Raw genomic sequence first — 13,066 nt, 5'->3', positions numbered from 1 at the left:
ATCTACAGGAGCCACTGAAAAGTGCCGTTGTGTTGTTTCACTCTGCTCTGCTCTATGGGAATTTTCATCATCCCATCAAACATGTGAGGCCTGTTTTATTGATGTACAAAATGGCTAAACTTCTTAGACATCTTACTAAAGAAATCCTTTCCAACCAAGAAGGTTTTCTTTTAACAAACAGGAAACACCACTAAATATTATTCAAGATTGAGGAATGGAAAGCGGCATGGATGAAGTCGCACACTACAAATATTATTTGTACTTTCAGCCCTTTTTTAAGACATTATGAGAATGACATCATACGTATGACTCTTTTTAATAGCTTTTTCTTCAAAACTCTAGACTGGAACTGTTAAAACCAGTGTTCCAAGATATGCAAACCTTGTCCATACTCTAAATACTTTTTTAGACCAATTGCGTTAATAAAACTTGGAGTAGAGACTTATGCAGTAATTTAACAAATGCTTTTAATTTGCTTATAATGTAAAGCTCAGGGTTAAAAGATGATACTTTTATTTTAAGCTTGTAAAAAGAGGGAAATGAGCACATTTTATTTGATTCCCTTCAGCTTTATGCTGCTTGGATTGGCTGACAGATTTGTTACATTTATTATGTTTGGGGAAAGATTGTGCAGAAGACATGAAAAAAGAGTGTAATACATTACATTTTATCCATTATGTAGCACACCAAGGCATTTCTACACCCATCAGCACAGATGCTGCCTTTTCCTATTGTACGGTCAACGGTCCAGTCTTGTAGACTTTATATTTCTCAGTCTTTTGTATTTTGGCATGTAATGTACATTCTTATGTTGTATAGGGGAGATTGAAAAGTAACAATACTTTGGAATTAATATTTCTTTTAATACTTGCAAAATTTTGAAATTAAAACTTTAGCAGCTTAATCTAATGATTGTCCCATTTATAGAGGCAACTTTAGGAATCTGCTGTTCATTTCAACCCTGCAATGTAGACTTTTACCAGCAAGTCCACTTTTAACTTAACTTAACTTAAGTTTTACAGAATGCTTAGTATAGAGGTGATAATATTTGAGACTCTCACTGCTATTTACTGTTAGGCTATTATCATTGCTGGGAACCGCATAACTTAAAAGCTAACCATACAGATGCAGGGACAAATGTATGAGAGGAGGATTACAAATGCTTGCACTTGGAAGCCTATTTAACAAGTATTGTGTCGTTACTTCTATCTTCAGAATGCCTGTATACTTTTTTAATGAATGAATGAAGGTTTGATTTTTAAATATTTGTTTTAAATATAATTTAATTTAATATTTTTAAAAAATAAATTTAATCTACAGGTGTGCAGTTGCAGATATCAGGGCAACTTTTAGTCCCCCTTAAGTATGCGCCTGCAGTAAACAATGAGCAGAATGTATGGGTCGATTGGCTCTTATCTGCTGGCATATTCTACGTTTATATGTAATCTTAGCACATGCATGCATGTCTATGTTGACCTCAGTGCACTCATCCCCATCATATATTTTTAATAAACTTTATCATGATTAAATGTTTAACCATTTATATATTCCTCAATATACATATTCAAGATGGCCAACTTCAAGATGGCTGCCATACTGGCCACATACACTAAAAAGTTTTCCACCACACCCCATATGTGTAATCACTGGATTAATATTCCCTTACTCATTTTCATTTTAAAAGGGTGTTTATTTAGGCAGCAGTTTACTAAATGGCGCAAGAGTTATGTTGGGACGCAGTATTCTCTCCCCTTCCATATTGTCTCTCCCATGATCACTTGTGGAAGCGCCCGGGGTATCATTTGTGAAAGCATGCCCTTTTGAGGCCAGGAAGGGCGGAATCTTTCTGACGCCGTAAGAAGCGTCGGGAATTCTGGACCAGCTGGTCACCCCATTTTTTGGTTGGTTTTTGACTGGTTCCTGCATCTGCTTTAGTTGCCACCCCTTTGTGTCAAAATTAAACTGTGACCTTGGTTCGCCAAAATATAAACGTGTCAGTGTTGTTATTTCAGGTCTCAAGTAAGTTGAACTAAATCTAAGGAAAAAAGGTTTAAGGAAGTGCAACGTTGGTATATCGGCCCGTGGCGTTTAAGAAATCTTTGTCCAGCAATTGTCACTGTGCATATGTGGAGGAGATGTACACTGATTACTGAGCTGGTGGTACTGGGCTATCAAGAAGCCTATGTGGAAATAGGCAGTGGAAAATGAGGATTCTCGCCACAGCCTGTTAGAAGGCAGAGCCGTGCACTGCTGTACTAGGCTCCATGGTCCCTAAGTACACAACAGTAAGAAAAGGGGGAGGGATTAAAGTGGCCACCCAGCTTTTTTCTTAAATTCTGAAAAAAAATCTTTCTCCTGGTGTCCAACATCAGGAGTTGGTCATTCGAGTACAGGGTAGGTCTCTGGGTAACTGGAAGCCCCTCCCAAGTTCTGACAATATCCTTGAGGATATTGGCAAACTATAAACTCTTCACCGATAGTGAGAAGGTCTGAGTGAGCCCAGTGCTGAGAAGCAAAAACGATAACCAACCAATGTCCATGCTGCCCTTATTATATGATAATATTAGTTGAGAGGTTGGGCACCAGGACTGTTGAGAACCTACTATAGTAAATTCCCTGCCATGCTCAAAAACTTTCAAAATCCAAACTTTATTCCAGTGTTTTACTAATATGCAAGCTAATCGATGGAGAAGTCACCTAAAAAAGCATTGTTATTTTACATTGTAAAGACATGCATAATTGCTTTCAAAAAGTAGCAAGTATTAGTTACAATAAGTAACACATATTTTCTATGTCATTATACATAGAATCATAATGCATAATAAAAAATGTTACTTATATTTTAATTAGTATCTTAGTCTGAGAGCATGTCATATTAAATAACACCATTTAGAGTTTTCTTGCTATTGTTTTATTTTTTCGACCTGTTTGCCTACTGTAGAAGAATTGTAATTGTTCGTAAATGTTATAATCATGTTTATGTTCCCGACATCTTAATTGTTGTTATCCATATTGTAAAAACAGTTTTTTTAATATAGTAGTATGCAGTACATATTGTTTCAACCTGACCTTTAAAGCAATCTCTTTCAAAACTCCGCAGGGGCAGAAACATGATAGAAACCTCATATGTCTTAAAATTTATGACTGTTGCTTGGTGGTCTACAAGCCCTTCAGGAAAGGGAGTACTTAGCCTTCTAAATTGTTTAATGTTTGTTCTTAAGGAAGGTCATTGTAAGTTCTTATTTAGATTTATTGTTGCAAATATAGAATGTCAGTAGCAAATCCAAAGTCGAGCAAGTTACAAGTCAGGGTTACTGGATTTATGTTTCATTATAATGATGTGAGGATAATTCTTTTAGCTGCATGACCATTCCATTAGTCACAGTTTGTAGAAACAAATCTTTGTACAAATAAAGGTTTGAATTAAAACAAAAACAAATGAAGTCACGTTTATCCTGGTCTTCCGTTTGGCAAGAGCATCGAGACATTCTTACTGATTGCTCATCCAGTTAAAATAGCAGCAAATATAATATTTTGATACTGTCTATTGCTGGGGCAAGGATACTTTACTAGTTTGTGGATTTAAGTGGAAACCAGGAGCAGAGTAATAGCAACCTGACCTTGTTCCCATTAAAAACAGTTGCTTGGAGTATATATATAATTTCTTTATATAGTGCTGTTCTCCCAGAATGACTCAAAGCAGTTTTCATTTGGTTTGCAGACTAAAATTATATAACATAAAATAACAAGATAAACAGAGTAGAGACAAGAGACCTAGGCATTATGGTATTATGAAAGTAGAGGTGGTGCATTAATGAAATGTTGGACAGATAAGACTTGAGTCTGTTTTTGAAGATTTCTAGAATGAAGGTCTCTTGATCTGAGCGAGTGGGAGTATAGGGAATCAGAAACTGCTTTAAGTACCTAGGACCTCGGTTATGTAGGGCTTTGAAAGTCAGAAAGCCAATCTTGCAAGGAACCAGTGAAGGGACTGGAGAATAGGTAATCTGTGGCACAAACAGAGGTGGTTATTTATTTAACAGTCTAGCTGCTGCATTTTTGTACCAACTGCAGGTGGTGAAGTTCTTTTTCTGGGAGACCCAGGTAGAGAGCATTGCTGTAGACCAAGAATGAGAACACAATGTATGCATGAATGTAGGAAGATCTTCTCATGGAATCAAATGCTTGATTCTAGCTATGTTCCTCATATAAAGGAATGAGGATTGGATTATGGCTGACACCTGGGGGTAAATGTATTATGGTCCAGGTTTTGTCAACTCGTGGGAGTTTGGCGAGTCGACAGCTAAAATTTAAAGCAGCGCTGACTTGTAAAGGCAAGTTTGCCTTTACAAGTCAGCGCCGCTTTAAATTTTAGCTGTCAACTCGCCGAACTCCCGCGAGTTGACAAAACCTGGACCAGATGTTTAAATGTTAATCACAATCAAGGACAACACCCAGATTCCGTACATGATCAGAGTTTGGCAACTGAAAACCCCAAAGCTAAAGCCCAGTTGGTTGACCCAGTTGTAGACTTGTCATTTGAGGGTGAGCTCCCTCCATAAGAATCTCTGGTTTTAGCAGGATTCAATATTAGCCAATTGGCACTCATCTACTATTGGAGCTCAGCTAGACAGATTTTGAGGTTTGATATTGAGTTCTTAATACCTGGAGCAGGAGAGGTACAGTTTGTATAATCTGCATAGTAGTGGTAATCCAGGCAATGATGATTATTTCACTCAGGTGTAGCATGTATACTGAAAATAACATGGGAGATAGGATTCAACCCTGTGGAACGTTGAATGACAGGGGCACTGGCGCATAGGAATATACTTCTGAAAACACACACTGTGACCTGCCAGTGAGAAATAATTTCAACCAACTAAGGACTGTGCTATCCAGTCCATTCTTTAGGCACTGCTAGAATCCCATTAAATGCTGCAGAGAGGTCAATGAGGATTGAGATCGAACAGTCACCTCTGTCTCTTGTCATCAGAAGATCATTAAGCACATGCACCAATGCTGTTTCAGTACTAAGTTGCCTCCTGAATCCTAACTAGAATGTATCAAAGGTATCATAGGTTGACAAATGGGGTTCCAGTTGGGATTGCAGTTCCATTCTCAATAATCTTCCTAGTAATGGAAGGTTTGATACCAGTCCGTAGTTAGTTATGCAGGGTGGGTCTAAAGAGGTTTTTTGGTTATTTTTTAGAAGAGTCTGATAAGTGCATCTTTTATTGGTTCAGGAAAAATGCCTGTCTGCAAAGAGTGTTGTAATATTTTGGTAAATACTGAACAAATTACATCAATACACCATATTAGAAGGTTTGTTGGGGCTGGCTCCAGGTTATAAATGCAGGGATGCAACCTTGGGGTAATATCTGCAATGTCTTCTACATCCAGTGGGTCAAAGTCAAATAATCCACGTTAGCCAGCCTGGAACCATGGCATTCGTTTGACAGAACTGTTGTGATTCCAGCCCAGATAATGGATACATTATCAGCAGGGGCAGGCTGGGCTGGGGGGCAGGGGGACATCTGCGACTGGGCAGGTCCCATAGTGGGCTACCTTCGGCTAGGTCACTGGGCCACCTGCATTTTTTTCCTTTAAAATTTTCCTAATAGGCTGCTGAGTCGAATCTTGCCCTCAGGCGATAATTTGCCAGCCCTCCCCTGCTTATCAGCAAAGAAGAATGCAAACTCATTGCACCTTGACTGGGAGAGTGATGCACCAGGCTGCAGACATGCTGGTCTCCCCAAACTTATCCACTGTACGGAAAAGCTGAGCTGGTCTATTGTTTGGTGCCATAATCTAACTTGATAGGAACTCTAGCTTCTTAAGAGTGATTGAGAACTAGTATTCTTCAGTATGCTTGATTAGTTTTAGCTATTCTTCTACCATGCGCCTTTCAAGCTTGTGACCCTTCTTGTTCGACTTCTCAATACCATTGTCCTGTCAGAACAAGGTGACTAGCAGTGTAGTATGTATGGTTGTATATGAACACGAGCAATAGTATCCATTGAACCTGTGAAGGGGTGGGATATATTGGCCAGCGTAAGGATCTGAGTGATGACTGGGTCAGAGCATCTTCAAAACAGCAGGTATTGTGGGGTGTTCCTGTTATGCAGTGGTTAGCACCTACCAAAAATGGTCCAGGGAAGGACAAACAGTGAACCAGCAACAGGGTCATAGATGTCCAAGGCTCATTGATGTGCGTAGGGAGTAAAGGCTAGCCCATCTGGTAAAATCCCACAGGAGAGCTACTGTAGCAAAATTAGCTGAAAAAGTTAACACTGATAGAAAGGTGTCAAAATACACAGTGCATTGCAGCTTGCTGCATATGGGGCTGCGTAGCCACGGACCGGTCACAATTCCCATGCTGACTCCTGTCCACCGCCAAATGAACCTACAGAGGGCACATGAGCTCCAAAACTAGACCATGGAGCAATGAAAGAAGGAGGCCTAATCTGATGAATTACATTTTCTTTTACATCATGTGGATGGCCGGTTGCGTGTGCATCGCTTACCTGGGGGAAGAGATGGGACCAGGATGCACTATAGGAAGAAGGCAAGCCGGCGTAGGCAGTGTGATGCTCTGGGCAATATTCTGCTGGGAAATCATGGGTACTAGCATTCATGTGGCTGTTACTTTAACATGTACCACCTGCCTAAAAATTCTTGCAGACCAAGTACTCCTCTTATTGCACCTTCAGAGGTCTTGTGGAGACCATGCCTTGATGGGCAGAGCTGTTTTGGTGACACGAGTGGGACCTACATGGCTCGGACTTGTTTTTACAGCACATCCCACAGATCCTACAAGAGGGTTTTAATGTTGTGGAAGATCGGTGTCGCTGGCCAGAGCCAGTTTATGGATGACATATTTCTAACAGACAAGCTAGGAAGCTAGGTGAGCATACTTGCTCACCATTGACAATACATAGCTATAACAAATCATGTTCATATTGCAAAGTGGTCACCATGCTTTTAAAAAGAAAAACAATTTTAGACTTTGTGTTACACATATATACTGTTTGTCTAAGTCAATAAATAAATAAATTTATCTGAAAATGAATTTGTACACAAAATATGAGACTGCAAATATGAATAATACTACAGCTGAAATGAGGAGATGATGCAAACACAACATTCACCGACATTGCATGCTTTAATTAGTCAATACTGATCCATACGATACACAAATAAATGAAATTTACACATGTATGCGATTGTGGTGGGTATAGGGCTGTTATCTGGGTATAAAACTACTTTGTGCGGGCATACAGCCATATGTGCTGGGCACTGGGCCATATACAATGGGCTTAGTTCTACATAATATATTGAAAAATTGGACCTGATACAATACATATTTATCTTACTAATTGTACTACAGCATAGCAACGTAAAATAATCCTTCTTTGATAAGTAACAGTAAAGATATCCTAATGTGGCATGGTATGAGCGGAGATTCTCCAAGTTTCAGAAAAGGATCACATTGTGACAAAAAGTTGTGTTTCTCCCAATTAGACATCTTTCAGGGTTCAAGTTTAATTTTACATTTATTTAATGGTTAAATAACTTAGATTTAGCATGTAGTATGCTTCCATCTATTATATTACTCAGTGATATTTTAAGACATTAGTAGATCCTACTAAAAGAACACATAAATGGGCTTCATTCTCTTTTACAACACTCCAGTAGTAAACTGTATCCCACCTGTATCCAAGATTCGGAGAGTACTTACTTTTCCCATGACACAGGTTATTTGGTGGCACCCAGGTAAGTTAGGTAATGTAATGAAATATCTGAATGGAGAGATAACTAACACCAAGTTATCTATAACAAAAAATATTTAGTTGGAGAAAAAAAACGCTTAACACAAACGCACTTAAAATAGCTTCCGATCTACATACGGCTATAGGTGTATTCATCTGTCGTGGGTATGTACGATACAAATATGTGTATTTTACGCTAAACAAATGGCCATCCGCCCAACTCATCATGAGCCCATTAGAGATCAAAAAGGAAAGGGAAACACTATACCCATAAATGTCCAAATGTATCAAATCATCAAATCAATTAAACTTATTGATGTCATCATTTTAACATCTGACACTTAACGATTTAGAACTGTGAGTTTCTTTACTTTCACATTATGACTTGTTAGCACTATTAGCACAACAAAATAATCTTTTTATAACATTTCTGATTATAAAAACGATGTTGTTTGTAGTATCTTGCCCAGGCATACAAACCTAAGTATGAGAGATAAGAGGTTCACAGCGCGCACAATCATATAACAAATATAGCACCTACACACAGATGCAAATAACATGCAAAGTAAGAGTCCTGAGAATTGTCCGTAATAACCGATCTAAGTAACAGCATAACAAAGTCCAGCAGACTATAGTCCACGCGCCATCCCCTTCAAATTCCCGATCTCCACGGGTCAAGTAGATATCTAAAAAAGTTGCCACAGACGCGTAGAGGGATTGAAAGGAGTGGGTTGCGTTTGAGCTCTGCTCCATTTATGGACGCTGCAGGAGCGATCACACCAGTGTGTGTTATATTCCTTGATTTTATGATCTTTTGGTATGTGCATCTTTGCGATTTTATATGAATAAATTTGATGAAAGATAATGCACCATGGTAGCGCCCCCATCTTTTTAATTTTTTAGATACAAACCTAAGTATATAAACGCATGCAGATCATTAAAAGTACACGTAATTACATTCTGAACAGATATGCTGAATGCTTAATTATACAAACACCATTGTGAGAATAAAAACATGTAAGCAATGAATGTAGAGAACAAGCATACCTCCTTGAAAACCAGAGGTAGTAGAAAGGTTTAACATGGTATTTTAAACAAATTAGAAGCAGAATCCTAAGGTCCCATGGAATTCTCCAACAACACATTCTCTTGTTTAGGATGAAACAAAACTTGAAATGCCTTTTGTAATCCTGGAGATTCTTGTTGGAAATACCTAATCTTAAGTATCAGTGATTACATGTTTCTTATATGCATGCTGTAATTGAAAACTATGACAACAACCCATTAAAAGCATCTCATTCATTTGGAAATATGTGCAATAAATAATTCACTCCTAATGCAAATCTCTGGATTTTTCAAATGTTTCCCATTTGCATTCATTAGCTGGAACGTGGCATTCTAATCTAAAGTGGGACATGGTGCCAGATTCTTATCAAAGCACGAGTGGCACTAATATTTGTGAGCTGGAATTTTTTTCTGGAATAACAAGGGATTGAGTATCATGCATTCTGTAAATGCTTTCAAGGCATGCTTAGGTACGAAAGTAATGTTTTCACTTACAGGGTCATTGGGGACTGCATTGCCAGAGTTTTTAACTCAGTGGGGTCTATTTAATAAAGATTCCCAGCTAAAAAGCATTGTTAGTACTCAAAAGTATTAAAATGGAGTGTTGCTGGTATTTGGGAGATGGTTATATTTTTTTCGAGATCTCTTTCTGATACTGTAATGTCTTCGGATATTATATAATTAACATGAACCCTTGGCAGTGAGTAAAAAAGGAACCTCAAATATTCTGATCAATCTCCCAATAACTTACTTGCCGGATGATGTCTTGGTTTATTACATGCTTATATCAGAAATAACAAAGGTATTCAATCTTCCAAATATACAATTTAAAGATTGGCATTATACAATGATTAATAATTAATATTTTGTCCACCATTACTTTCTATGTTTAGTTAATATTTTATTCTGCCCTATAGCATTTTAATGAAGACTCATAAATAAGATGAAGCCTTTACTATTGCCAATTTACTTTAACATACAGTATGTTGCCTAAAAACAAAGATGTTAAACATTGTTAATGACTTGCAGATAAAATATTTGAAAGTACATTTTTGTAAGCGCTTATTTGCTTGCAGCTATATAAGAAAGTGCTATTCCTGACCACATGTTCAGCTATGAATTCTGCCCAGGAGTCAGAGATAGTGGGTTATTACCTACAGTGAGCTATGATGAGAAGACCACCAGGGTTGTGACAAGTGATGTAGCTGCCCCCAGGGTAAAACAAAGGTTTACATATTACACTAGCAATTTAAATGTTTTCAAAACATATTGCCAAGACAGTGGGACTTGGCAACCATGACTGTTTTTTTTTAGTTTTGCATAGTTGGATTAAATGTCATTAAGCTTTCTTTCTCATTTGCCTACAAGGAAGTACAAATAACTCAGTAACCCAGCTAAGAATTCTTCACAGCACTTAAACTTGTCTTCATGGCTACCAAAAGATTACACACACAAATCACTTCACACAAGTAGTATAAGAGCCTAGTGCATAGATAACCATGCAAGACAATTGTCTTTCCAAACTCTTAAATAGTCTCCCAAAGTGAAATGTTTTATAATCTTTTTTTTTTTTTTTTGTGTGTGCGGTAGTCAGAGAAAAGAGAAAGACGTTTGGGCACAGATTATCCGTCAGGAAGAAAGAAACTTTTTTGGGGGCTTCCAACTGAAACACAATAAAGCACATAATTAACTTTACAATTCTTTGTCCTTCTCGTTTGACTGCAGGGAGGAGATGAAAGAGGACTGCTAGGCCTTGCATTCCATCCCAATTATAAGAAAAATGGAAAGCTGTATGTGTCGTACACCACCAACCAAGAGCGCTGGGCCAGCGGACCTCACGATCACATTCTTCGAGTTGTAGAATACACAGTATCTAGGTACTGCATCTAAATAGCAGCATGTCACTCTTCATTTTACTAATAATATACTGTACTTACAAAATCTAATGCACTTACATACGTGTATGTAATGTAATCTGGTTTTAATATTATAGATTCTTAGGGCCTCATTTTGCGTTAAAAGCAAATCCAGCTACATGGTGTAAATTTGCACCTGGATAAACCATGTTACGATGTAAAGGGTGCAAATGCAACTTTTTTTTTCATGCATGGAATATACTGGCTGCTTTTGGATGTAGCACACAAATGCTGGGCAGCTTTATTTTTGCACCGCAATTTAGAATTGAGCTACCACTTGCCCCATCCTGTTCTAAATCTATCTACCTTTCAAATCCCCCCTCCTTAAAGTGCAACATGATTTTGCCAGTGTGCTAAATTGCTTTCTAGCTGCATTTACTCCTCGCTCTAAATGGCCCGTAGTTTGTAAATCACTTGTGTTGAAATCAGCACTGCATACATTGTTTTCTACCAGTTTTCTTTCCATTTAACCCATTTTTATTTTAAATGAAGAGATCCTTAACTTGAAAGAGAATTAATAAAGGAACTGGTGACCTCTATAAAACTTTTATACAGGTCATTGATCTCCAGGGTGACTTGTAATACCTGTAATAATTTACAGTAATGGGTGCATCACTCCTTATAATACCCACGTTTTTCTAACGAACACTGAAGTGACACCACTAGAACTCAACCTTAACACAGATATTATTTATATGAATGTACACATATCTTGTTGTAAAATGTACAATGCACCATATAGACCAGTGTTGGCTAACCTGTGACACTCCAGGTGGTGTGAAACTACAAGTCCCAGCATGCTTTGCCAATATATATCAGCTTATTGCTGGAAGGGTAAGCTGGGACTTGTAGTTTCACAACACCTGGAGCAGGGCCGGACTGGGACTAAAAATCAGCCCTGGCATTTAAAGCACACAGGCCCACGTGGACTCCATGCACTATATTGTTGCACACTGATGCTGGAGCAGTACAACATGATGTAGTATGAGTGTGTGTGGGGGGGGGAGGGGGTATTTATTTCTCCTAATGACCCTCAACATTACATTATTAGCACCCCAATTACATCAATAAATACCATGACAATACATTATTAGTACCCAAATTACAGCAATAAATAACCCCCCACACACACTCATACTACATCAATCACCCCCACATTATAGCAACCGGCATCACCCCCCACATTACAGCATCACTCCCCACATTACAGCGTCCAGCATCACCCCCCACATTACAGCGTCCAGCATCACCCCCCACATTACAGCGTCCAGCATCACTCCCCACATTACAGCGTCCAGCATCACCCCCCACATTACAGAGTCCAGCATCACCCCCCACATTACAGCGTCCAGCATCACCCCCCCACATTACAGCAACCGGCATCACCCCCCACATTACAGCGTCCAGCATCACCCCCCACATTATAGCAATACCCTCTCCTACTTATTAGCAATACTAAGCACCAAACACACTACAACATTGCCACCAGCACGCCACCCCATACTACAGCAATACCACCAATTATACAGACGCCACTGTAGGAAACAATGTTTTGCTTTTTTCAAATCTCCCACAAAATAGCAACTACGAACAGAGTACTTACACACACATATAGGTAACAGGTACCCTTTTCCCTCAATGAAATAGTAATGGCAGAATTTTCATGAATCATTCCACATGAAATAAAACTAACATATATCTAAAAAAAACATAACTATTGAATGATCAGTTGAACCCACACGGCCGCATTAAAAGTATTTCCATCTACAGCAAAATGTCAGAGAAAAATATTTTTGTTTTACTACAGTAATTGGATATGCGTCTTTTCTATTCATTTTAAATAACACAGTATATAAATTAAGGGGGATAGAGGAGGTGGGTGAGAAATAATTGGATGTGACCCATCATGATCCATCAGTTTGATTAGATAGGAAACATTTAGATTATTTACCTGGAGACGTCTACCCCCTTGACTCACAGGCAGGGCTGACAAGAGGAATTTTGGGCCCTGATACAGCAACTTCTTTGGGCTCCCATCATATTCAACAATGAAAAACTTGCCTTTGGCAGAAGTTCATATGATGCCACACCGTAGTGTGCCCAGTTCATATTATGCCACATCGTAGTGCCCCGAGGTCATATTATGCCACATAGTATTACCCTCAATCCATATTTGGTCATGCAGAAGTGCCCACAAATCATATTATGGCATAGTAGTGCCCCCAAAACATATACCATACAGTAGTGCCCACAAATCATATTATGTCACAACAGTGCCTCCAAATCATATTATGCCACAATAGTGACCCCAAATAA

At 38.6% G+C, this 13,066-nt stretch overlaps 1 protein-coding gene across 1 annotated transcript in view; it reads left to right on the top strand.

Moving 5' to 3' along the window:
• Nucleotides 1-13,066, top strand: part of HHIP (hedgehog interacting protein) — a 112,151-nt gene that overhangs the window by 57,218 nt on the left and 41,867 nt on the right. Inside the window, exon 5 of the mRNA XM_075199217.1 lies at nt 10,560-10,711. Within this exon, the coding sequence (XP_075055318.1) occupies nt 10,560-10,711 (152 nt within the window). The remainder of the gene's footprint in view (nt 1-10,559; nt 10,712-13,066) is intronic.

The sequence above is a fragment of the Mixophyes fleayi genome, chromosome 1, assembly GCF_038048845.1.
Source record: "Mixophyes fleayi isolate aMixFle1 chromosome 1, aMixFle1.hap1, whole genome shotgun sequence".
In the NCBI taxonomy this organism is placed as follows: domain Eukaryota; kingdom Metazoa; phylum Chordata; class Amphibia; order Anura; family Limnodynastidae; genus Mixophyes; species Mixophyes fleayi.
The sequence above is the reverse complement of the archived record's forward strand: the minus strand, read 5'-3'. Positions and strand labels throughout refer to the sequence as shown.